Source organism: Eleutherodactylus coqui, chromosome 7 (assembly GCF_035609145.1).
Source record: "Eleutherodactylus coqui strain aEleCoq1 chromosome 7, aEleCoq1.hap1, whole genome shotgun sequence".
NCBI classification, from domain to species: domain Eukaryota; kingdom Metazoa; phylum Chordata; class Amphibia; order Anura; family Eleutherodactylidae; genus Eleutherodactylus; species Eleutherodactylus coqui.
Window position 1 is genome coordinate 147,151,382 of NC_089843.1, and position 27,075 is coordinate 147,178,456.

At 44.2% G+C, this 27,075-nt stretch overlaps 1 protein-coding gene across 1 annotated transcript in view; it reads left to right on the forward strand.

Annotated features, from left to right (window-relative positions):
* The window catches only part of QRFPR (pyroglutamylated RFamide peptide receptor), a 62,521-nt gene that overhangs the window by 21,586 nt on the left and 13,860 nt on the right, over positions 1-27,075 (forward strand). The window contains exons 2-3 of the mRNA XM_066574712.1: positions 14,247-14,405; positions 18,632-18,693. Of these exons, the coding sequence (XP_066430809.1) occupies positions 14,247-14,405; positions 18,632-18,693 (221 nt within the window). The remainder of the gene's footprint in view (positions 1-14,246; positions 14,406-18,631; positions 18,694-27,075) is intronic.

A 27,075-nucleotide genomic window follows, 5' to 3' on the forward strand; every position in this document is an offset into this window, starting at 1 on the left:
TGTGGCAGAAGTCCGCTATGTACTACCTATGTTTTCAATGGGGCTGGTGCTCCTGCCGCCAGCCCCACTGAAAACAGTGTGCGATATCGCAGAGCTTTTTCTGCGTTGCGAGGCTCTCGCAGCGCAGGAAAGAATATCGCTAGTGGGTAAGCACCCTAAAAAAAACAAAACAGCATGTCCTATTCTTGTTCAATTTTCATACAAAAATAGCACGTCATGCAGTGTCCAGCACATCAGACAGCAGACAGATAGGATGTCCGTGTGTTGTCTGATCCAAGTTGCGCACGAGAATCTGGTACCTTTTTAACGCCCGTGAGCATGTACCCTAATTTATACTCATTGAAACAGGCACATAAATCATTTCACAGTTTAGACAAATTTAAAAATAATAACTTTCTTTTTTTGTATATATTCTTTATTTTTCAATTTTAATAGGGTGGGGGGAGGGGTTACAACAGAAATAGAAATAAATCAGTGGTAAATCACATTACAAAACAATCAATCCTGTAACATACAAAGAACAATGACAGCTCTGCTGAAAATACACTCCAATATCAGAGAAAAAACTTAGAAATATAGAAAAGAACATTTATGCATTACATACATATAGTAGAGTACATAAGTAATTCAATGGTTGGGGGGTATCAATTATTTATGGTGGTGGGCCAGGAACATTGCGAAGAAACGTAAACCAGGGATCCCAGAGATTCATGAATTTCTCTAGACCCCCTTCACGTCTGGCTTTGACCTTCTCGAAAGAGCATATATTTAAAACCTGTTTGGACGAACACAGCCCTGTGATAGCCCTGACCTACCATCAAGACCAGAGGCGCTGCTCTATTCACTCCAGATCTGATATCACTATACCTCGGATAGAGGCAGATTTAGAAATAGGAAGGCTCTGTGATAGTAACCCCACTGTGCATATTTAGTTATTGGGTCAGACTCAGGTGTTGCTTATATTGCTTATACTAGCAACTCTGGGCTTGGCACTCTTTGACAGGGGTCACTATGATTGATTTATAATCGGCATACAGGGCTTGATGTTGACTCCTGCAATATTCTCCAGAGAGTCCTTCTCTAATTAAGCACGAGAAACTGCTGTTATATGGCAGCTTATGCCCTATATTGCCCGATATCAAGTCTATGTAAGGAGCCTCTACTGTGCATACTGAGATACTGAGTCAGACTCGGTTGTTACATATATTATCTTGGATCACAACCCTGGTCTGACCAGCAGGCACTCCCTGACAAGGGTCAATTAGACTCATCTACAGTCTACACAAAAGACTTGATGCTACTCTCGCAACAACTTTCTAGAGAGTCCTCCTCTATCTGAGTACGGGACACTGCCGCTACATGGTAGTGTATGCCCGATACCGATACCAATATCAACTATGCTCTAGTTGATACCGAATAGGATACCGCCTATATTTGGCTGGCTTTTCCTCATCCTATGCATATCAATCTATCGCTGTGAATTAGCAGATATAGCACGAATATCTGGAGTGATTGGCCTATTACCGTATCTTTCTGGTTCTAAGTGAACTCGGAAATAAACAATAAACAAGCACACTGACTTCTTTTGTACTAATAAACAAACAAAACTGATTTCCTTAGTACTAAACTCAATGATCTCCTGATGACCCGCCACTATTAGCGGAGAAACGCGTTGAGAATAAAATTACAAAAGATTATACAGTACTGAGAGAGAAACTACAAGAGACTATACAGTACTTATAAAAAAGCGCAACAGTGCCTATATTAGAAATCTCAATGAATTAAATGTTCAAAGGCTGTTTAAACAGTCCCTTGAAGGAGAAAAAGTGCGTCCATTGACATACATACTGGACCCACAACTTTCCTTTCCCCTCTCTGCTCGTAGAAATCTAAAAAATAGAGGGATCCTAGAGGGATCTATATGTCCATGGACAATGATGTAAAGACTTGTATCACCACAGGATATACATCATTTGCCCTTCTCTACACCATAACCCTCTAGAAACCTATTCTCCCTCTGCTTAAGGGCTCATGTCCACGGGCAAAATAAGAATTAAAATCCGCAGCGCATTTTAACTCTTCTCCCGCGCGCGGATCCGCACCCCATAGGGATGCATTGACCACCCGCGGGTAGATAAATACCCGCGGATCGTCAATAAAAGTGATTTTAAAAAAAATGGAGCATGAAAAAATCTGGACCATGCTCCATTTTCATGCGGGTCTCCCGCGGGGACGGCTCCCGCGGGCTTCTATTAAAGCCTATGGAAGCCGTCCGGATCCGCGGGAGAACTAAAATAGGAATTTAAAAGCGTTTACTCACCCGCAGCGGGCCGGGAAGGTCTTCTCTTCCTTACGGCCGCATCTCCCTTGCTTCGCTCGGCGGATGTGCCCGGCGCATGCGCGCGGCACGTCGACGACGTGCCGGCGACGTGCCGCCGGCGTGACGAATTCATCCGCCGGCCGAAGAAAGAAGATCCGGCCGCGACGCAGAGAAGAAACGGAGCGGATGGGAGGTGAGTTTATTCTCATTTATTCTTATTTTCAGCGCTCATGTAGAATCCGTAGCGGGCCCGATTTTCCCCGTGGACATGAGGCCTTAGACTGGATTATGTCTATCATCAATTCCAGTCTCACTGCTAGGTCAATCAGTGATATAGGCTAAGCTGTCCATCTTTCTGACAGTGAACCTTTTTTCTAGAACCAAGAGCACGGGAAAGAGATATTAGGAAAGAAAATCCTCCAATTCGGTCCGAGTTCTTATTGACTTTTTTTTTGCTAACCAAAGCCACTGTATTCGATAACTATCTATAATATGCTGTTCCCTTTTGCTATATCGTTACAATGAGGGAAGTAGCATAGTATGTGGCGATAAAGTCTCAGAGGAGACTTCTATACCTCTGCTAACCCAGTGGTTTTTGTGTTGTGCCCTGTGTTCGTCCAAACAGGTTTTAAATATAATTAATAAAAGTTATTATTTTTAAATTTGTCTAAACTGTGAAAGGGTTTAAGTTGTGTTCAATTAAACTTTATTCTGCCTCTGTGACGACGAAAAAAAAGGCACATAAATCAAGAGCATTAGGATATATTTACGTGGCGGATGTTAGCCATGGAATTTGATTAAGTAAATCTGGACACCATTACGTTCAATGGGAATCCACACCATAGATTGTACAGCGCAACAGCGCAGATTTTTTCCACATATGTATTTCACTTCTACTTGCAAAAAAAAGAAATGACATTTTTTTCTTAATGTGAATTCCACGCTTATTGCACCAATCAGAGGCTGCAGCTTCACCACTCGCTCTCCTGGCATCAGAGCTCACATCCTAAGTGCCATGATGCCAGGAGTTCGTTACCGTGATGCTGTAGCCTCTGATTGCCTACAGCAGTCAACTGCCTTCCAGTGATGGCACAAAAAACACTGGGACCACAGCGGTGCTGCAACACTGGATCAACAGTTGCGGTAATGGGATAAGTACAGTTTCGTTTATTATTTTATTACAGTCAGCCTTTTTAAAGGGATGCTGTCCGGTAACTAGACAACCACTTTAATTTAGAAAAAAAGTGGATTTACAATTTTTCTATAATTTTTGAATGAAAATTAGAATTTGTTTTAATGACAATTACCACTCAGATCAGATAATAACAGAGAACAGATAATCAGCAAACAACACTTTACTTACGTACTAAAACTCTGGATGGAAATTCATGTAAGTGCATCATTTATATACATGTGTCTGATATTGGAAATGCTAGCACATTGTCAGATAAAGTCATCCAAGGAAGTCAGTTATTTTTAAGATCACTGTGAACAATCCTTGATATCTAAGCCCTCAGTAACATAATTTACATCAATCGTTTCATTCTGTACTATATTCCTATTTTTGGAGGTTCACCTGTCTGTCCTTTTGTACTGTCTTATTCCATTCTAAGCAGAAAGTGCTAATTGCTGTTGCCAAATTTAGTGTATTTGCGGGAATATGGATGTAATAGAGACGTATGTGTGACTCTAAAGTAATAAGCACATTGGAAATTATTTATCAAGTTGAAATCAGAGTACAAAATGTGAACATTCTGGCATAAGGCTTTTTTGTGCAAAAACTATGTAACTTTTTAAAAGTTAAGCCACTCATGCTACTTTTCAAAAAAGGGGGTGTAGCCTGTTGGGAAGCCGCATAGCTGCCCCAGTACATCAGACTTTTTTTGTAGATGTGTCTAATGTATGGAATAATTAGACCAATTGGAGGCTGCAGCTGACCGCTGCCTGTGATTAGTCCCTGCGTTCAGCCAATCAGAGGCAGGGTTTTCTTCTGGTGTTTTTTTTTTTTTTTTTTAATCCCCTGCCAGAAGAAAATCCTTTAGTACAGTACCAGCTTCACAGAGAGAAGATGCATCAAACCCCGGACAGCAGCGCTAGGTAGAGTATTAATTTTTTTTCTTTCTCTTTCACCTAAGGCTTATTTCCAGCGAAGGGCTTGTATTTCAAGCCCTTCCCAAAAAATCACTATGGGAGTTGCCAGGATCTCACTCCATTGAAGCGCCGGCTCCATTGATTTCAATGGGATGTTCAATGGGATAGCAATGGTGACAGCTGAGGCAGTGGATTCTTTAACCCCCGCTGGGTGTCCACTCATCACTGAATACTGTGACAATGCTGTCACAATGTTCAGTGATGAGTGGACTTCCCACGGGGATGCTGCGAGGCATGGATGTCCTGTCTTTTGCAGGTGCACATATTTTGCGCCTGTAAAAGACGGACATCTGACCAGTGCCATAAGGAACCAATGGCTCTTATATAAACATTTTTTTGCACACATAGGTTGCACAAAAAAACGCTCGTCTGACTGAGCCCTTATGCTATGGTCTAAGAACATAAGCCAAAACACTATATATGATTAGAAATGAGCGAACGTACTCGTCCGAGCTTGATACTCGTTCGAGTAATAGCGTGTTTGAGATGCTCGTTACTAGAGGCGAGCACCACGCGATGTTCGAGTTACTTTCACTTTCATCTCTGAGACATTAGCGCGCTTTTCTGGGCAATAGAAAGACAGGGAAGGCATTACAACTTCCCCCTGCGACATTCAAGCCCTATACCACCCCCCTGCAGTGAGTGGCTGGCGAGATCAGGTGTCACCCGAGTATATAAATCGGCCCCTCCCGCGGCTCGCCACAGATGCCTTCTGACAGAGATCAGGGAAAGTGCTGCTGATGCCGGAGCTGCTATAGGGAGAGTGTTAGGAGTGATTTTAGGCTTCAAGAACCCCAACGGTCCTTCTTAGGGCCACATCTGACCGTGTGCAGTACTGTTGAGGCTGCTTTTTGCAGTGTTGCACATTTTTTTTTGTATATCGGCCGTGCAGAGCATTGCGTCCAGAGCATTGCGTCCTGCAGTAATTTTACATAGTCCACGGCCAGTAGTGGTGGTGAGGCAGGGACAGTGAAAGACATATCCAGTCCATATACGCAGTGGGCTTTTCCAAAAAAATTTGGAAAAAAAAATCTATTTGGGCAGCCTGTGACCGTCCTGACTGTACTGCGTCTCTGCTGGGGGTAGTTGTCCTAATTCATACGCAGCCAGCTAAGTGTTACAGCAGGCTTGCACAAAATTCTTTCCTGCCTCTGCTGTGCGTTCCGTAAGCGAAGTCAGCCTCCAACCACAGGCCAATAAGCGGCACATTTAATTACAGCGTTCTGTTTCTGCACTACTGGTAATACAGCATGCTAAGGGGTAGGGGTAGGCCTAGAGGACGTGGACGTGGGCGAGGACGCGGAGGCCCAAGTCAGGGTGTGGGTACAGGCCGAGCTCCTGATCCAGGTGTATCGCAGCCAACTGCTGCGGGATTAGGAGAGAGGCACGTTTCTGGCGTCCCCACAATCATCTCACAATTAATGGGTCCACGCGGTAGACCTTTATTAGAAAATGAGCAGTGTGAGCAGGTCCTGTCGTGGATGGCAGAAAGTGCATCCAGCAATCTATCGACCACCCAGAATTCTGCGCCGTCCACTGCTGCAACTCTGAATCCTCTGGCTGCTGCTCCTCCTTCCTCCCAGCCTCCTCACTCCATTACAATGACACATTCTGAGGAGCAGGCAGACTCCCAGGAACTGTTCTCGGGCCCCTGCCCAGAATGGGCAGCAATGGTTCTGGATCCTCTCCCACTGGAGGAATTTGTCGTGACCGATGCCCAACCTTTGGAAAGTTCCCGAGGTCCGGGGGATGAGGCTGGGGACTTCCGGCAACTGTCTCAAGAGCTTTCAGTGGGTGAGGAGGACGATGACGATGAGACACAGTTGTTTATCACTTAGGTAGTAGTAATTGGAGTAAGTCCGAGGGAGGAGCGCACAGAGGATTCGGAGGAAGAGCAGCAGGACGATGGGGTGACTGACTCCACCTGGTTTGCTACGCCTACTGAGGACAGGTCTTCAGAGGGGGAGACAAGTGCAGCAGCAGGGCAGGTTGGAAGAGGCAGTGCGGTGGCCAGGGGTAGAGGCAGGGCCAGACCGAATAATCCACCAACTGTTTCCCAAAGCAACCCCTCGCGCCATGCCACCCTGCAGAGGCCGAGGTGCTCAAAGGTCTGGCAGTTTTTCACTGAGAGTGCAGACGACCGACGAACAGTGGTGTGCAACCTTTGTCGCGCCAAGATCAGCCGGGGAGCCACCACCACCAGCCTCACCACCACCAGCATGCGCAGACATATGATGGCCAAGCACCCCACAAGGTGGGACGAAGGCCGTTCACCGCCTCCGGTTTTCACCGCTGCCTCTCCCCCTGTGCCCCAACCTGCCACTGAGATCCAACCCCCCTCTCAGGACACAGGCACCACCGTCTCCTGGCCTGCACCCACACCCTCAACTCCGCTGTCCTCGGCCCCATCCACCAATGTCTCTCAGCGCACCGTCCAGCCGTCGCTAGCGCAAGTGTTGGAGCGCAAGCGCAAGTACGCCGCCACGCACCCGCACGCTCAAGCGTTAAATGTGCACATACCAAATTTATCAGCCTGGAGATGCTGCCGTATAGGGTTGTGGAAACGGAGGCTTTCAAAGGCATGATGGCGGCGGCGGCCCCGCGCTACTCAGTTCCCAGTCGCCACTACTTTTCCCGATCTGCCATCCCAGCCCTGCACGACCACATCTCCCACAACATTGTACGCGCCCTCACCAACGCGGTTACTGCCAAGGTCCACTTAACAACGGACACGTGGACAAGCACAGGCGGGCAGGGCCACTATATCTCCCTGACGGCACATTGGGTGAATTTAGTGGAGGCTGGGACAGAGTCAGAGCCTGGGACCGCTCACGTCCTACCCACCCCCAGAATTGCGGGCCCCAGCTCGGTGCTGGTATCTGCGGCGGTGTATGCTTCCTCCACTAAACCACCCTCCTCCTCCTCCTACGCAACCTCTGTCTCGCAATCAAGATGCGTCAGCAGCAGCACGTCGCCAGCAGTCGGTGTCGCGCAGCACGGCAGCACAGCGGTGGGCAAGCGTCAGCAGGCCGTGCTGAAACTACTCAGCTTAGGAGAGAAGAGGCACACGGCCCACGAACTGCTGCAGGGTCTGACAGAGCAGACCGATTGCTGGCTTGCGCCGCTGAGCCTCCAACCGGGCATGGTCGTGTGTGACAACGGCCGTAACCTGGTGGCGGCTCTGCAGCTCGGCAGCCTCACGCACGTGCCATGCCTGGCCCACGTCTTTAATTTGGTGGTTCAGCGCTTTCTGAAAAGCTACCCACGCTTGTCAGACCTGCTCGGAAAGGTGCGCCGGCTCTGCGCACATTTCCGCAAGTCCCACACGGACGCTGCCACCCTGCGCACCCTGCAACATCGGTTTCATCTGCCAGTGCACCGACTGCTGTGCGACGTGCCCACATGGTGGAACTCTACACTCCACATGTTGGCCAGGCTCTATGAGCAGCGTAGAGCTATAGTGGAATACCAACTCCAACATGGGTGGCGCAGTGGGAGTCAGCCTCCTCAATTCTTTACAGAAGAGTGGGCCTGGTTGGCAGACATCTGCCAGGTCCTTGGAAACTTTGAGGAGTCTACCCAGATGGTGAGCGGCGATGCTGCAATCATTAGCATCACCATTCCTCTGCTATGCCTCTTGAGAAGTTCCCTGCAAAGCATAAAGGCAGACGCTTTGCGCTCGGAAACAGAGGTGGGGGAAGACAGTATGTCGCTGGATAGTCAGAGCACCCTCCTGTCTATATCTCAGCGCGTTGAGGAGGAGGAGGGGGAGGAGGATGAGGAGGAGGGGGAAGAGACAGCTTGGCCCACTGCTGAGGGTACCCATGCTGCTTGCCTGTCATCCTTTCAGCGTGTATGGCAGGAGGAGGAGGAGGAGGAGGATCCTGAAAGTGATCTTCCTAGTGAGGATGCCTTTCTTGTGACCCTCGCGTTACACGCATTCTGGCCACTACGGATTACTGGGTGTACACACTGCTCGACCCGCGGTATAAGGAGAACCTTTCCACTCTCATACCCGAAGAGGAAAGGGGTTCGAGAGTGATGCTATACCACAGGACCCTGGCGGACAAACTGATGGTAAAATTCCCATCCGACAGCGCTAGTGGCTGAAGGCGCAGTTCCGAGGGCCAGGTAGCAGGGGAGGCGCGGAGATCAGGCAGCATGTACAGCACAGGCAGGGGAACACTCTCTAAGGCCTTTGACAGCTTTCTGGCTCCCCAGCAAGACTGTGTCACCGCTCCCCAGTCAAGGCTGAGTCGGCGGGAGCACTGTAAAAGGATGGTGAGGGAGTACGTAGCCGATCGCACGACCGTCCTCCGTGACGCCTCTGCCCCCTACAACTACTGGGTGTCGAAGCTGGACACGTGGCCTGAACTCGCGCTGTATGCCCTGGAGGTGCTTGCTTGTCCTGCGGCTAGCGTCTTGTCAGAGAGGGTGTTTAGTGCGGCTGGGGGAATCATCACAGATAAGCGTACCTGCCTGTCAACCGACAGTGCCGACAGGCTTACACTCATCAAGATGAAAAAAGCCTGGATTTCCCCAGACTTCTCTTCTCCACCAGCGGACAGCAGCGATACCTAAACAATACGTAGGCTGCACCTGCGGATGGAAGCATTGTTCTCTATCACGATCAAAAACGTGGACCTTTTAGCTTCATCAATCTGTGTATAATATTCATCCTCCTCCTCCTGCTCCTCCTCCTGAAACCTGGCGTAATCACGCCGAATGGGCAATTTTTCTTAGGCCCACAAGGCTCAGTCATATAATTTTTCTAAACAATTTTTATACGTTTCAATGCTCATTAAAGCGTTGAAACTTGCACCTGAACCAATTTTTATTTTAACTGGGCTGCCTCCAGGCCTAGTTACAAATTAAGCCACATTAACCAAAGCGATTAATGGGTTTCACCTGCCCTCTTGGTTGGGCATGGGCAATTTTTCTGACGTACATTAGTACTGTTGGTACACCAATTTTTTGGGGCCCTCGCCTACAGTGTAATCCAATAAATTTTTGGCCCACCTGCATTAAAGCTGACGTTACATCAGCTGTGCTGGGCACTGCAATGGGATATATTTATGTACCACCGGTGGGTTCCAGGGAGCCACCCATGCTGTCGGTCCACACGGAGTTGAAACTGCATGTGTCCACTTCTAAAGAACCCCAGTCTGACTGGGGCATGCAGTGTGGGCCGAAGCCCACCTGCATTAAACATGACATTACCTCAGCTGTGATGGGCAATGCAATGGGATATATTTATGTACCGCCGGTGGCTTCCTGGCACCCACCCATGCTGTCGGTCCACACGGAGTTGTAACTGCATGTGTCCACTTCTAAAAAACCCCAGTCTGACTGGGGCATGCAGTGTGGCCCAAGCCCACCTGCATTAAACATGACATTACCTCAGCTGTGATGGGCACTGCAATGGGATATATTTATGTACCGCCTTTGGGTTCCAGGGAGCCACCCATGCTGTGTGTCCACAGGGACTTCACAATAGGGAGTTGTACCTGCCTGTGTCTATGAATTAAAAACCCCGGTCAGGTTGGGGTATGCAGTGTGGGCCGAAGCCCACCTGCATTTAATCTGACGTTAGCTCTGCTGTCCAGGGCACTGCAATGGGATACATTTATGTACAGCCGGTGGGTTCCAGGGAGCCACCCATGCTGTGGGTGCACACGGAATTCCCATTGCGGAGTTGTACCTGCCTGTGACTATTTATAAAAAACCACGGTCTGACTGGGGCATGCAGACACCTTGACAGAATGAATAGTGTGTGGCACATAGGTTCCCCATTGCTATGCCCACGTGTGCAGCCCCTGATGGCGGTGGCACAGGATTATATTTCTCATTGCTTCTGTACAGCATTGTGGGCTATCACCCCGCCCCTTTTAAAGAGGGTCGCTGCCTGGCCGTGCCAACCCTCTGCAGTGTGTGCCTGCGGTTCCTCCTCATGGCAGACGCGCTTATAAATAGACATGAGGGTGGTGTGGCATGAGGGCAGCTGAAGGCTGCGCAGGGACACTTTGGTGTGCGCTGTTGACACTGCGTCGTGCGGGGGGGGGGGGGGGGGTTGGGCAGCATGTAACCCAGGAGAAGTGGCAGCGGAGTGTCATGCAGGCAGTGATTGTGCTTTGTTGGAGGTAGTGTGGTGCTTAGCTAATGAGGGCTTTTCAGAAGTAAAAATTGGTGGGTGGGGGCACTCTTGCCGCTATTGTGGCTTAATAGTGGGACCTGGGAACTTGAGATGCAGCCCAACATGTAGCCCCTCGCCTGCCCTATCCGTTGCTGTGTCGTTCCCATCACTTTCATGAATTGCCCAGATTTTCACAAATGGAAACCTTAGCGAGCATTGGCGATATACAAAAATGCTCGGGTCGCCCATTGACTTCAATGGGGTTCGTTACTCGAAACGAACCCTCGAGCATCGCGAAAATTTCTTCCCGAGTAACGAGCACCCGAGCATTTTGGTGCTCGCTCATCTCTATATATGATACTGCATTTTTTGTTTGTGCCGTATATCTTCAGAGATGAAAGAATGGACTATGAAGTCCAAAATTAGGAGAAAGGGTCTCCTTTTCTCTGAAACAGTGCCACACTTGTCCATGGGTTGTGTCTACAGTAGTATTGCGGCTAAATCCTATTGAACTTAATACAAGATTTTTGGCCTCAGAGCAGTTACTTTTAACTCTATTGTTTACAATAAAGTTTTGCTTGTTGCACCTCTCTTTCCATAAAGGATCTGATGCCGTGAATCAAGCATGGTGAAATCCTGAGAGTGGCAGGCACTGAACTGGGCTTTATAAAATCCCATTCACTTGCATTTGAAATACAAAAAACATTTAAGAAAACTACCTCTGTCTCAGCTTTATGAAGCACAATAAAAACAGGCCATTAGGATTTTATGTGTTCCTTTATTAAAATATATTGATTAATAAATAGAAAGATGGTTGTTTTTTAACAATCTGATTAGGTTCTAAAAGGGTTTGCCCCACCTCTAGATATATTTCTGCAAGAAGCAGACAGCTCCATACATGATGCAGTGGCCCAGGTTGGTACTGCAGGTTGAGTCCCATTCACGCCAACAGGACTCAAGCTGCAGTACCAGCCCAGACTAATGTCTGCTTCCTGCAACAAATCAGCTAGAAGTGGGATAACCTCTTTAAGTAAAATTCCACCTTAAATGAAAAATAAGAAGCTGGTCATTATGTGAAAATATAATGCTAACCATTATGGAATCTATAGGCAGATGCTAACTATTTCAAGGAGATGTACTGGCAATATAATTGTATTGTGACAGCTAGACTACCCATCAGCATCTGCTGTCAAGGTAAAAAGAATACGGCAAGTTGGGTTTTAATATGCCCAAAGCTTTGCTTCCCTTAGCTGTAAGCACTGCCAAGTATGTTTGGTAGCAGCTTATTCCTCTTTCTATGGAAATTTACTAGATGTACGAATTTGCAATCAACTGATAGCCATATAATATGTATGGCAGCTCAATAGTTTGTGATGTCATTTGCTTACTCCAATTGAAAGACATAACATACCAAGTCATTCTTTCACTCTGGTCTCTCAAATGTGAGGTTCCAAGGTGCTCGGTACAAAACCAAATGGCTGCATTGGGCTGTGGATACAACTTCCTTTTTATGTTCAGAGTTTGATCAGATGTTAATGAATGCCATTATCATAAAGAAGCAAGAAGGTCAAAGCTATTCAAAGTAATTACATAATCAGAATATACATGCTCTGTGCACATCATAGTCTATCATGTATGCATGACATAGCCTAATACCATCAATCACAGCCTACAATACAATTATACAATCTACCTTTGTATGAATAGTAATCCTGCTAAAGGCTCCACAAACACAGTAGAGTACAAGAACATGATAAACTTTAGAGAACTCATAAATCAAACAAATTAACAAATCAGCTTTACTCTAATTCAATTGAAATGCTTTAAGGACCAGTTCATTTTGGGTCTTAAAGGGGCTGTGCCAATATAAAACGTTATCCCTGATCCACCATAAGTTTTTAATATTTCCTAAATGAAGGTTCATAGGTAAAGATGAGTGAACGTGCTCGTTTAGAGCAATTACTCGATCGAGCATCGCTTTTTTCGAGTAACTGTGTAATCGGGCGAAAAGATTCGGGGGGCGCCAGGGGTGAGAGGGGGGATTGCGGGGAGGGAGTGGGGGGGGAAGAGAGAGCTCCTCCCTGTTCCCCCCTGCTACCGCCCGCTCCACCGCGCCACCCTCGGCCCCCCGGCGCCCCCCAAATCCTTTCGTCCGAGTAGACAGTTACTCGAAAAAAGCGATGCTCCATCGAGTAATTGTCCTAAACGAGCATGTTCGCTCATCTCTATTCATAAGCATTAATTTTTTGCAGGAGTTGTATTTTTTGATCACACCATATTAGGATATAAAAACTGTTATCGGTTAGTTTTATTGGGAGGGGGGATGTCAATGCAAAAACAAAAACAAAAATCCCCCTATTAATTTTTGCACTTTTTTTTTTTACATCATTTATCTTGCAGATAAAAAAATCACACGTAAACTTTGTTCTACAATTCAGCACAAATACGGCGATACCAAATGTGTATATTTTTACCTACATTCTAGTACTTTTGCAAAATGAAAACATGTTTTATGGGAAAGAAAATTATTTTTGTATTCCCACATTCTGAAAGCCATAACATGTTTATTTTTCCCTAGCTATTTCAGGCTTTGCTTTAGTTTTTATTGGTTAAGTTTTACTGTTTATTGGTATCATTTTTGGGTATGTAAAATTTAATGACTAATCTTTATACATTTTTGAAGTAGAGTAAAAAAAATAGCAAATCCAACTTTTTAAATTCTATGTCATGAATAATAAACTAACTTTATTCTATGGGTCATCGCTGTTTTGTCAATACCAAATATGGCATTTTTATGGTGAACTATTTAAAAAAATAAAATTGTTCTAAAAGATGTCAATTTATTTATTTGGGATACACTTTTTAAAATGTTTGAGCGCAGGTTTGAGTAACCCCATTAAATTCAATGGGAGTGTTGTACTGCGGTTAGTACAGCGCTCAGGACACTGCACTAATAGCGGTGAAAAGTGGTGTGTGTGTGTGTGTGTGAGAGTGGCCTGCGGTGCTACAAACAAATTTTCATGTAGTGCAGGAAATGCGTCATATTTGGAAAGATTACGCCAAGGGGCTAGATCATGTATGCATTACGATCTAGGTATGGGTATGGGGAAGGGGGGGGCAAGCTGAACTTTTGCACCCGGGCCCCTGAGCCTTTAGCTACGCCTCTGAGCTGCAGCATTCACATTTCCTGTTGTTAATGCATCTTTGCTGCTGCAGCCGAAAATGAAAACCAGTGGCGAACTAGGCATCAGTGGAATGGAAGCAGCATGAGACCATATGAGTAGAGTCCAACTTTTAAAAAATATTTTTCCAGCCCTCCAATGTGGTTTGCTATTTTTTCCCATATAACCCTATTAAGGCCATTTGTGTTGCAGTAAATGTATAAGTGAAAGATTTTTTTCCAACAAGAACATTTTAGTTGAAACTATTCCTTAACGATCACCTATCAAGTTATTCACTAGAGCAAATGATCAAGTAAATGGAAATAACTGGTATTTAGCTTTTTTGTATTATATTTTCGTTTATATTTTAATTACTCCAAAGTCTTTTTAATACAGCATTGAAGGATGCATTTGAGTATATTTTCATAGTGCAGTGCACTTGTGTCTAACTTCTTTATGTTCTTTTCTGGTAATTTTACAGGTGCCTTTGCATGCAAAATGGTCCCATTTGTGCAGTCTACAGCCATTGTCACAGAGATCCTTACAATGACATGCATTGCCATAGAAAGGCATCAGGGAATCATACATCCTCTGAAAATGAAATGGCAGTACACTAATAGAAGAGCATGTACAATGCTGGGTAAGCAAATAAATCTGCTTGTACTAACAGATGTTGACAAATGTGATGGATAGTCCTGGCTGTTGCTGTGTGTATTCATCAAAGGCTTTTTTCTACTTAGAGTAGAGCGAAGAGATTTGTCATTTCACCCAAATCACTGATTTGCCAGTCTGCAGAATACAATGAGAGGATCAATTTGTTTAATCATTTCCAAAAACATGAATTTCAAACCTTACAAGCAATTTGCCATTACACTTTAACGGCAAGGGAACAGAAAGTAATTTGTAAATTAATGAAACCCAAATGGAGACGAAAATTAACATCTCTACTCCTGATTCATGACTAAATATTATAAAGAAAGAATACATAGAAAAGAGCAGGCTCACACATTGGCACAGTGTTATATTATATGTCCAAATGAAAAAAAGGTTTGGTATGGTGTTAGCCAATAGAATGAAGTGTGATTGTTCTCAGTGAGAGAAACCAAGTAATCTTATAGATATGATAGCTTTTAATGGCTAACAAAAATACATGATGTTACAGCGAGCTTTCGGGGATATCTCACCCCCCTTCGTCAGGCTAATGAATGAAACTAGTTTGGGTGGCACATCATTATAACATACAGATGCAGAGGGGAGGGGGCACACTGCTCTTGATCTAAATAAATGTTCACACACAGAAATTTGAGACTGTTTTGCACTCAAACCTTAAAACAACAGACAAACAGAGCTGAGACTTAAATCATTAATCAGTCCACTGAGCTCGGGACAGTTTTATGTTGTGTCTTATCTCTCCTTCAACCTGCACATGCAAGGAAATGCAGCACCACCTATTGGATGGGAAAATTATTACATGTCAAGTTCTGAATTTTTATGAAGTTTTAAAGAGAAAAAAAAAAGAAATTATGATTGGGAAGAGGACACCCCTCTTGAACTCCTTCAGACCTTTCATATTTTCCACTTATGCAAGAATCCCGGTCTGAGGTTCATTACATTCTTGAGGGTATTAAACATAACCATAAATTTGTACTCCCAAATTCTTCTGTGACGCTGTGACTTGATATTGCCCTTCAGTTTATGCATTCCACCCCACCATAAACCTGACATTAAGTTACTCGTATACAGAAATTAACTTTTTGGACACCACCATAAAAATTTCAAACAACTCAATACAGACATCCCTATACCGGAAACCGATTGATCAACCCACATATCTCAGATGGGACAGTTTCAATCCTGAACACATCAAAAAGGAACATTTACACAATCTCAAAAAGACATTTTTAAATCAGGGCTACCATCCCACCTCAATTGATGACCAAATCACTAGAGCCACCAGAAATCAACTACTCCAATACAAGGAGAAAAAAAAAAATAGACGTGTACATCTAATAGTGACCTACAATTCACAGCTAGAGGTACTAAGGAAAACTGCAAAGAAACTCCATCATAACCTGCACAGGGATGACCAGCTGAAAACCATATTCCCGGGCACTCTCCTTCTGTGTTACAGGCTCCTAATTTGAGGAACTGTATAATCAGGAGTGCATTGCCCTATGACACACAAAAAGGAACTTATGCCTGTAAGGTAAGGAGCTGCAAGACCTGCTCACATGTACTGACCACAGACAGGATACAAATCCCCAACACACAGCAGGAATACAAGATCCCGGGAGCATTCACATGTTCCATGTCCAATGTTGTGTACCTGATCTGGTGCAGTAAATGTCCTGTTAAGGGGCTTTATATCGGGGAAAGCGGACAAAAACTGATAGCCAGGATGAGATCTCATCACCACTCAATAAGAGAGGGAAAGACTGAACTACCTGTGGCAAAACATTTTTGTGGTCAGGGACAGAGCAGAGAGCAGATGAGAGTTATTATACTGAAGGGCAATTTCAAGTCGCAGCATCACAGAAGAAATTGGAAATACAAATTTATGGCCATGTTTGATATCCTCAAGAATGTAAATGAGCCTCAGCCCGGGATTCTTGCATAAGTGGAAAATATGAAAGGTCTGAATGAGTTCAAGAGGGGTGTCCTCTTCTCAATCATAATTTCTTTTTTTTCTCTTTAAAACTTCATAAAAATTCAGAACTTGACTTGTAATAATGTTGCCATCCAATAGGTGGTGCTGCATCTCCTTCCTATGTGCAGATTGAAGGAGAGATAAGATACATCATAAAGCTGTCCTGAGCTCAGTGGACTGATTTACAATTTACGTCTCAGCTCTGTTTGTCTGTTTAAGTGCAAAAGAGTCTCAAATTTTTGCGTGTGAACATTTATTTAGATCAAGAGCAATGTGTTCCCTTCCCCTCTACATCTGTATGTTATAATTATGTGCCATCCTAACTAGTTTCATTCATTAGCCTGACAAAGCGGGTAAGATATCCCCTAAAAGCTTGCTGTAACATCATGTATTTTTGTTAGCCGCTAAAAGGTATCTACAAGATTACTTGGTTTCTCTCACTGAGAGCAATCACACATCATATGTCCAATCACATATAATTAATATACTGTATGTTAATTGTAGCTTTTCAGTTTCCTTATAGTTAGGTCACCTACTTTTTAATTTGTTCCCACTTTAAAGGTTCCTCTTACCAGGTGCCTTTTTTAAAGTTCAATATAACACATACAGTAACATATTTAAAAATAAAAAAAAAGTAAAGGTATTAGATAGTAGATTCTGGATGTGGCGAACTTGTATCTAATATGTACGACTAGCTTAATAGTTGACTTCAGCACACAACATGATCCTGAATATGATGTTTATTGAGATCCTAATAGGAATGATTTTATACAAAAGTTTTTTTTAAGTGCTTATTCACATCGACATATATCGTCCAGGTTTTCATGCCTGGCCGATATATGCTGCCCCTCTCTGCAAGGTGGAGGAGGCGGCCTGGGGTGGGAGCAAGTGTGCTGAGCCCCCGCCTCCTCTCTGCCCCTCACCACTTTTTGCAATGGGAGTGGCAGGCTGGAGGCATAGTTTAGCTCCACCCTGGCCTGCCCCTCCCATTGCAAACAGGGGCAGAGGTGGGAGCTCAGCACATTAGCTCCTGCCCCATCCCGCTCCCTCCCCTTGCAGAGAGGGGCAGCGTATATGGGCTGGGTGTGAAAACTCGGCTGATATACATCCATGAGAATAGGCCCTCATGCTGTAGTTTTTGATGGAGTTTGTCTTGAAGCCAAAGCCAGAAACATATTCAAGAGGGAAATATAAAAGGACAGACTTATACTCCTCTCTCCTGCTGGATCCACTTCTGGTTTTGGCTCAAAAAACGCATCAAATACTGCTGAAAAGAGAGTATACGGCAGCAGAATAAGGTGAGATTAAGCAGGCAACATTAATTCCTATAATGTCACAGCCTAGGGTCCAAAGGCACTGTAGCTCCTCAACTGCTAAGCAAGACATGGCTACCATTACAAGATACATGATCATGTATTTCACTCTTGGGTAGCATTTTGAACCAGAAGAAGGGGTTGGTACAATCCGTAATCTGTAGTTATATCAATAAATTATTTAAAAGAACATCTTAACTTTCTTATAGAATTCTTCTAAGTTGGTTGTGTATTCCCAAAGAACCTTTAATGACCACTAGTTCATATGTGTTTAGGTATTAAATGTGACAATACCTCTTCTACACGTGACTGTCCTAAGCACTGATCACTGATAGAGACCATGGTCAGCACAAACAGAACTATTATAAAAATTCCTGGTGGCTAATTCTAAGGGTTTCTTACAGTTACTCAAGAAATGAATCCTGTTGCCCCCAATTACATTCAGCAATATTATCGATTTCATTACAAATCTAAAAATGTTCAGATCGGAAAATATTTGTGTGCATACAAACCATGTAAAATCTCTAAGGCCCCCTTCACATCGGCATATGCATATCTGTGTGCACTGGAGTACGTATTTGCGGAATGAACAATATCTTCTTTGCGCATGCATCAGTGTATTCTGTGAAATGGTTAATTAGTCTAATGAGTTCAGATGTGTTCATTTTCCTGCGCAATTTCGTAGTATTTCACACATCTCCTAATGTATTTTGTGCCCATTTGTGCATCCCCATTGACTTCTGAGGGGATTTTTGGTGTGCAAATGTGCAGGAAAATTGAGCCACTGAAATGCGCAGAACAAATACGCGCATGTGAATGAACCCATGGGTCTTATTCTCTGTGCATTGTGTGTACAAATACGCCTATGTGAAAGGGACCTAACTCTATTACATATCTTTATTTCAGGTATTGTGTGGCTAGCAGCAGGCTTGGTTGGTGTTCCACTGTGGCACGTACAACAACTAGAGGTAATATTCATTGTAAATGCTTCAAATGTCTTTATAAGGGTATATTCACACATGACAGATTTGACACAGATGAATGCTCTTGGTTTTGCAGAATGTGTATGGATTTGTATAAACCCCATTTTGACTTACATTCACAACATTTCATTATTGAGACTTAAACGACATTTAAAAGGATTCTAAACAACTTGAAAAAAAGCTGCAAGCGTTATAAATAGATATAAGCCAACCAAACCTGTACAGACTGAGTTGGATCAAACATTCCTAAAAGTTCTGTTCAGCGAGACCCAAATCTCAGGTAGTTTGTTTCTGCTGAACCAGAAGTTCATGAAAACTCCTAAAACTAGGACTAAACATGATGGTGGTTCCTCTTCAATTGATGTAGCCCAGTGGTTAGTACTATTATCTTGTAGTGCTGGGTCAAATCTGACCAGGGATAACATCTGCATGGAATTTGAAACCTCCATGGAGATGTTGTTTATAACCAAAATTGAACCTTGGACTCCAGCATTGCAGGGCAATAGTACCAACCACCAAACCATCATGCTCCTTCTTCTTCTTTATCCAGGGGAGGAGAAGAAAGAGAAGAACAAGAAGAAGCATAAAGGGAACATGCAAGTTTCATGCAGATATTGTATTTGGTCAGATTTAAACCTACAGTATTTCCCCGAAAATAAGACCATGTCTTATATTAAATTTTGACCCAAAAGAGGCACAGGGTCTTATTTTCAGGGGGTATCTTATATTCACCTAGCAGGCGCTGTCTGGGTCCCTCCCTCTGGTCTCCAGTGCTCACCCTAGCAGGCTTCTATGTAGTCTGCAACGCAGACAGAGCATCTCTTCTTGGTAACGAGGCTTGAATACCCCACCTCCAGCTAGAGATTGCTCTGATAGGTTCACAAGTGCCGCCTTGGCCAATCAAAGCTGGCGCTCGATGAAGCAATCACGGGAATTCAATGATGTCATTCAATGAATGGCTGTGATTGGTTCATCGAACACCGGCTCTGATTGGCCGTGGCAGCGCTCCTGAACCAATCAGAGCAATCACTTGCTGGAGGTGGGGCACTCTAGACCCGTTACCAGGAAGAGTTGCTCTGTCGGCATTGAGGACTTTTTGGAAGCCTGCAGGAGCACCTGAGGCCGACGGGAGGGACCTGGATGGCGCCTGCTAGGTGAATATTGCTGTTTGTTTTTTCATGTAGTGTAGCTGGGTCTTATTTATGGGGTAGGGATTATATTTCAACCGCCCCTGAAAATCAGGGTAGGGCTTATTATCGGGAATACATGGTAGAAGTCCAACATTGCTAACCACTAAACCACCATGCTCCTTCTTCCTTTACAGCTGAAGTATCAGTACTCCATATATGGTGCCAGCAACACTATCCACTAATTTGGGATGGTTGGACAATGTAACAGTCCCCCAAAACTTCAGTGCTTAGTTCAACCATTAATCTTAGGTACAATAGTTGGGACTGATGACATCATGAAAATGTCACTAGAAAGCTCTAAAAAGCTGAAAAAATTATTGGTGCATAACCGAAGAAATTTGAAACAGGATGACACTGATATAAAGTAAATAATCAGGTTATTATATTTTAAGGATCCAGAAATTAGTCAATTAGAATGTATGACAAAATTGCAAATCATAACAATGCTTGATTTCTGTATTTTGGACTATTTGATGTAGTTTTTAACACACAATTGGAAAATGTGTTTATTGGGTGATCCATGGAAAATGGAGATAAATGAACTGGTTCTATATAATATTTCAATGAAAAATTATTTGCATGGCATTGTCATCAAAATCATAGAAGCTAAGCAACACTATACTACTAAGACGTGGTATCATGTTCCTATAGAGATCTCTAAGGTAAGAGCATAGGACAAACTACAGTATTTATCCCCCTCAGTTACATGCGTTTGTTGGACTTAAAGGGACTCTATCACCTAAAAAATGTTTTTATTAATTCAAACTATTCACTGTAGGGTTCGAGAAAAAAACTAAAATATAACCTTAAATAAATATTATATTAAAAGGGAACTTGAAACACAAGTTTCCGAAGGACACACAAAGAACATATAGAGATTGCTTCTCCAGTAGATAGTCCCCACAGAACTAGTATAATGAGGGATACCTTATTACCTAAAGAGCAAAAAGGCTCGTATTTAGTAAAAGACCATATTACGGCTTTGACGATCGTCAGAGGCTACCCTGTAGTGGATATAGTGTAACCACAGCCGTTTACTGAGAGGGTCAACCCCACTAATAAATTCAAAGTTTAGCCAGAAGTTTCCTTGGTCTACTAGTGGAAAAAAAAAATTTTGATCAAGAGTGTGCTTGGGAAGTAAAAGATTTCACTTCACCAGCACATTTTTCTTGTAGAGACCAAACGGAAATACTCCTGGGAGGAATCACACCCTATCAGGAGAAAGTGCATGGGATGGTAGAAATATCCTTTAAAATAAAAAAGATCAAAGTGGTAGCAGCCTACCACAAGGGCTGGTGCTGCTACCACTTTGATCTTTTTTATTTTAAAGGGGAATCTCTGGGGGAATACTGACTCCTTCTTAGTGATAGCATCATATTCAATCAAAACACTTCTGTCCCTGGAGTATTACTGCAGGGCGCAATGCTCTGCACGGCCGATATACCAAAAAAAAAAAAAGTGCAACACTGCAAAAAGCAGCCTCCACAGTACTGCACACGGTTAGATGTGGCCCTAAGAAGGACCGTTGGGGTTCTTGAAGCCTACAATAACTCCTAACACTCTCCCTATAGCAGCTCCAACACGATAGCACTTTCCCTCAGCTATGTCAGAATGCATCTGTGGCGAGCCGCGGGAGGGGCCGATTTTTATACTCGGGTGACACCTGATCTTGCCAGCCACTCACTGCAGGGGGGTGGTATAGGGCTTGAACGTCACAGGGGGAAGCTGTAATGCCTTCCCTGTCTTTCAATTGGCCAGAAAAGCGCGCTAACGTCTCAGAGATGAAAGTGAAAGTAACCCGAACATCGCGTGGTACTCGTCTCGAGTAACGAGCATCTCGAACACGCTAATACTCGAATGAGTATCAAGCTCGGACGAGTATGTTCGCTCATCTCTAGTTACATCATTTATGCTGCATGATTAACGTTGTAGAAAAAAAAAAAGAATTTAGGTGCTTTTTTCTCCCTGTCCTCTAAAAAAATTAATAAAAGTTATGCAATACATTATATGTAACCAAAGATTGTTACCAGTAAAAACTACAACTCACTACACAAAAAAACAATCCTTCATATGGGCATGTTGATGGAAAATTAAAAAAGTTATGTTTTTTGAAAAATGGAGACTAAAATCCCTAAATAATGTTTGCTTCCTCATGTCCAAAATAAGCCATGTCACTAGGGGGTTAATGTCACTGCATGACGTTTAAGTGGCATATCTATGCCACTCCACTAGCTGTCTTGCCAGTTAAGTACCTGCGCTGCTCCACTATCCACACATAGAAGTGAGAACCCCATAGCAACAATCATAATTGATTTTCCTGTCCTATCCCTATATGCACTTGTTAGTCTCCTTTATTCCCTTGCAGAGGAAAAGGACATGAAGGCTACAGTGACAGTGAGACCTATTATCCTCTCGGTTGTTAGTTACCAGGGTTGTATAGCGATGAATCCCTGTCCCCCATTGCTCGTTTTACTTTTCAACCAATTATACCGACTGCTGAATGAAGTAGCTGCTTCAAATAGCTAACAAATTGGTACAGCACTGTGCTATTGTGGAAGCACATAAAGTACTGTAGCTCCACAATATTTTTCATTACACTTTTTAAAGGGAATGTATTATCGGATAGTGACCTATTATATAAATTACATTTTTGTGTTACACATATTTTTTAAGAATTTTGGGTGATTTTTTTTAACTGTCAGTCAAAATCTCTATATTTAAAAATTCTTAAAACTTTATATTTTTTTACACTGACCAAAGAACCCAATAATAGTCTGTTACTTACTGTTCTATAGAAAAAGCTTTGCACTAGTCACTTCACTAACATCACAGGCAGGATTACACTGAGAGTAAACACCTATATGTAGATAACACAGGATCTACCGTTCACAAGAGGTGTAAGCTGTGACTATCTATTCTCCTCCCTGCACAATACTGTACAGATCACAGAACATGTCTAAAACAATCTCCCATACAGGTGAATGGGTCAGCTCCATTGTGTGAATGGCCCATGAAGCTGCTGTAAAACATATCTCTAAATGCTGTTAAGTGTAGCTCAGAAAGGACGGCAGCCCCCATATATAGATAACCAAATTAAGAATTCTATAATCAGAAAATAGAAAAATGGAAAATGTTTCTTTATCTAGTTTGAATTAATAAAAAATCACTGAAGCAGGGCGAACACCAGATGTTCAGTTCAAACTATTCACTGTAGGGTTCGAGAAAAAAACTAGGCATAGGCATATTATTGATTGAATATAGGCAGTGGGCCTTTTCTAAAAAATATTGGGCAAAAAATCTATTTGGCCTGCCTGTCACTGTGCTCACTCTTCTGGGTCTGTGTGTGCTGGGTGTAGTAGTTCTACAAAATCATACGCAGCCAGCTAAGTGTTATAGCAGGCTTGCGCCAAATTATTTCCTGGCTCTGTCTGGGCTCTGAAATCACCGCTGTGTTGCAGTTAACAGTGCAACGCTCTGCAGTTCTGTGACATAGTCCAGGGACAGAAGTGTGGAGGCAGGGACAGAAGACATATTATTGATTGAATATAGGCAGTGGGCCTTTTCTAAAAAATATTGGGCAAAAAATCTATTTGGCCTGCCTGTCACTGTGCTCAGTGTTCTGGGTCTGTGTGTGCTGGGTGTAGTAGTTCTACAAAATCATACGCAGCCAGCTAAGTGTTACAGCAGGCTTGCGCCAAATTATTTCCTGGCTCTGTCTGGGCTCTGAAATCACCGCTGTGTTGCAGTTAACAGTGCAACACTCTGCAGTTCTGTGACATAGTCCAGGGACAGAAGTGTGGAGGCAGGGACAGAAGACATATTATTGATTGAATATAGGCAGTGGGCCTTTTCTAAAAAATATTGGGCAAAAAATCTATTTGGCCTGCCTGTCACTGTGCTCAGTGTTCTGGGTCTGTGTGTGCTGGGTGTAGTAGTTCTACAAAATCATATGCAGCCAGCTAAGTGTTACAGCAGGCTTGCACCAAATTATTTCCTGGCTCTGTCTGGGCTCTGAAATCACCGCTGTGTTGCAGTTAACAGTGCAACACTCTGCAGTTCTGTGACATAGTCCAGGGACAGAAGTGTGGAGGCAGGGACAGAAGACATATTATTGATTGAATATAGGCAGTGGGCCTTTTCTAAAAAATATTGGGCAAAAAATCTATTTGGCCTGCCTGTCACTGTGCTCAGTGTTCTGGGTCTGTGTGTGCTGGGTGTAGTAGTTCTACAAAATCATACGCAGCCAGCTAAGTGTTACAGCAGGCTTGCGCCAAATTATTTCCTGGCTCTGTCTGGGCTCTGAAATCACCACTGTGTTGCAGTTAACAGTGCAACACTCTGCAGTTCTGTGACATAGTCCAGGGACAGAAGTTTGGAGGCAGGGACAGAAGACATATTATTGATTGAATATAGGCAGTGGGACTTTTCTAAAAAATATTGGGCAAAAAATCTATTTGGCCTGCCTGTCACTGTGCTCAGTGTTCTGGGTCTGTGTGTGCTGGGTGTAGTAGTTCTACAAAATCATACGCAGCCAGCTAAGTGTTACAGCAGGCTTGCGCCAAATTATTTCCTGGCTCTGTCTGGGCTCTGAAATCACCGCTGTGTTGCAGTTAACAGTGCAACACTCTGCAGTTCTGTGACATAGTCCAGGGACAGAAGTGTGGAGGCAGGGACAGAAGACATATTATTGATTGAATATAGGCAGTGGGCCTTTTCTAAAAAATATTGGGCAAAAAATCTATTTGGCCTGCCTGTCACTGTGCTCAGTGTTCTGGGTCTGTGTGTGCTGGGTGTAGTAGTTCTACAAAATCATACGCAGCCAGCTAAGTGTTACAGCAGGCTTGCGCCAAATTATTTCCTGGCTCTGTCTGGGCTCTGAAATCACCGCTGTGTTGCAGTTAACAGTGCAACACTCTGCAGTTCTGTGACATAGTCCAGGGACAGAAGTGTGGAGGCAGGGACAGAAGACATATTATTGATTGAATATAGGCAGTGGGCCTTTTCTAAAAAATATTGGGCAAAAAAATCTATTTGGCCTGCCTGTCACTGTGCTCAGTGTTCTGGGTCTGTGTGTGCTGGGTGTAGTAGTTCTACAAAATCATACGCAGCCAGCTAAGTGTTACAGCAGGCTTGCGCCAAATTATTTCCTGGCTCTGTCTGGGCTCTGATATCACCACTGTGTTGCAGTTAACAGTGCAGCACTCTGCAGTTCTCTGACATAGTCCAGGGACAGAAGTGTGGAGGCAGGGACAGAAGACATATTATTGATTGAATATAGGCAGTGGGCATTTTCTAAAAAATATTGGGCAAAAAATCTATTTGGCCTGCCTGTCACTGTGCTCAGTGTTCTGGGTCTGTGTGTGCTGGGTGTAGTAGTTCTACAAAATCATACGCAGCCAGCTAAGTGTTACAGCAGGCTTGCGCCAAATTATTTCCTGGCTCTGTCTGGGCTCTGAAATCACCGCTGTGTTGCAGTTAACAGTGCAACACTCTGCAGTTCTGTGACATAGTCCAGGGACAGAAGTGTGGAGGCAGGGACAGAAGACATATTATTGATTGAATATAGGCAGTGGACCTTTTCTAAAAAATATTGGGCAAAAAATCTATTTGGCCTGCCTGTCACTGTGCTCAGTGTTCTGGGTCTGTGTGTGCTGGGTGTAGTAGTTCTACAAAATCATACGCAGCCAGCTAAGTGTTACAGCAGGCTTGCGCCAAATTATTTCCTGGCTCTGTCTGGGCTCTGAAATCACCGCTGTGTTGCAGTTAACAGTGCAACACTCTGCAGTTCTGTGACATAGTCCAGGGACAGAAGTGTGGAGGCAGGGACAGAAGACATATTATTGATTGAATATAGGCAGTGGACCTTTTCTAAAAAATATTGGGCAAAAAATCTATTTGGCCTGCCTGTCACTGTGCTCAGTGTTCTGGGTCTGTGTGTGCTGGGTGTAGTAGTTCTACAAAATCATACGCAGCCAGCTAAGTGTTACAGCAGGCTTGCGCCAAATTATTTCCTGGCTCTGTCTGGGCTCTGAAATCACCGCTGTGTTGCAGTTAACAGTGCAACACTCTGCAGTTCTGTGACATAGTCCAGGGACAGAAGTGTGGAGGCAGGGACAGAAGACATATTATTGATTGAATATAGGCAGTGGACCTTTTCTAAAAAATATTGGGCAAAAAATCTATTTGGCCTGCCTGTCACTGTGCTCAGTGTTCTGGGTCTGTGTGTGCTGGGTGTAGTAGTTCTACAAAATCATACGCAGCCAGCTAAGTGTTACAGCAGGCTTGCGCCAAATTATTTCCTGGCTCTGTCTGGGCTCTGAAATCACCGCTATGTTGCAGTTAACAGTGCAACACTCTGCAGTTCTGTGACACACTCCAGGGACAGAAGTGTGGAGGCAGGGACAGAAGACATATTATTGATTGAATATAGGCAGTGGGCCTTTTCTAAAAAATATTGGGCAAAAAATCTATTTGGCCTGCCTGTCACTGTGCTCAGTGTTCTGGGTCTGTGTGTGCTGGGTGTAGTAGTTCTACAAAATCATACGTAGCCAGCTAAGTGTTACAGCAGGCTTGCGCCAAATTATTTCCTGGCTCTGTCTGGGCTCTGAAATCACCGCTGTGTTGCAGTTAACAGTGCAACACTCTGCAGTTCTGTGACATAGTCCAGGGACAGAAGTGTGGAGGCAGGGACAGAAGACATATATTATTGATTGAATATAGGCAGTGGGCCTTTTCTAAAAAATATTGGGCAAAAAATCTATTTGGCCTGCCTGTCACTGTGCTCAGTGTTCTGGGTCTGTGTGTGCTGGGTGTAGTAGTTCTACAAAATCATACGCAGCCAGCTAAGTGTTACAGCAGGCTTGCGCCAAATTATTTCCTGGCGTTCCGTAAGCGAAGTCAGCCTCCAACCACAGGCCAATAAGCGGCACATTTAATTACAGCGTTCTGTTTCTGCATTACTAGTAATACAGCATGCTGAGGGGTAGGGGTAGGCCTAGAGGACGTGGACGCGGCCGAGGACGCGGAGGCCGAAGTCAGGGTGTGGGCACAGGCCGAGCCAGTGCGGTGGCCAGGGGTAGAGGCAGGGCCAGACCGAATAATCCACCAACTGTTTCCCAAAGCGCCCCCTCGCGCCATGCCACCCTGCAGAGGTCAAGGTGCTCTACAGTGTGGCAGT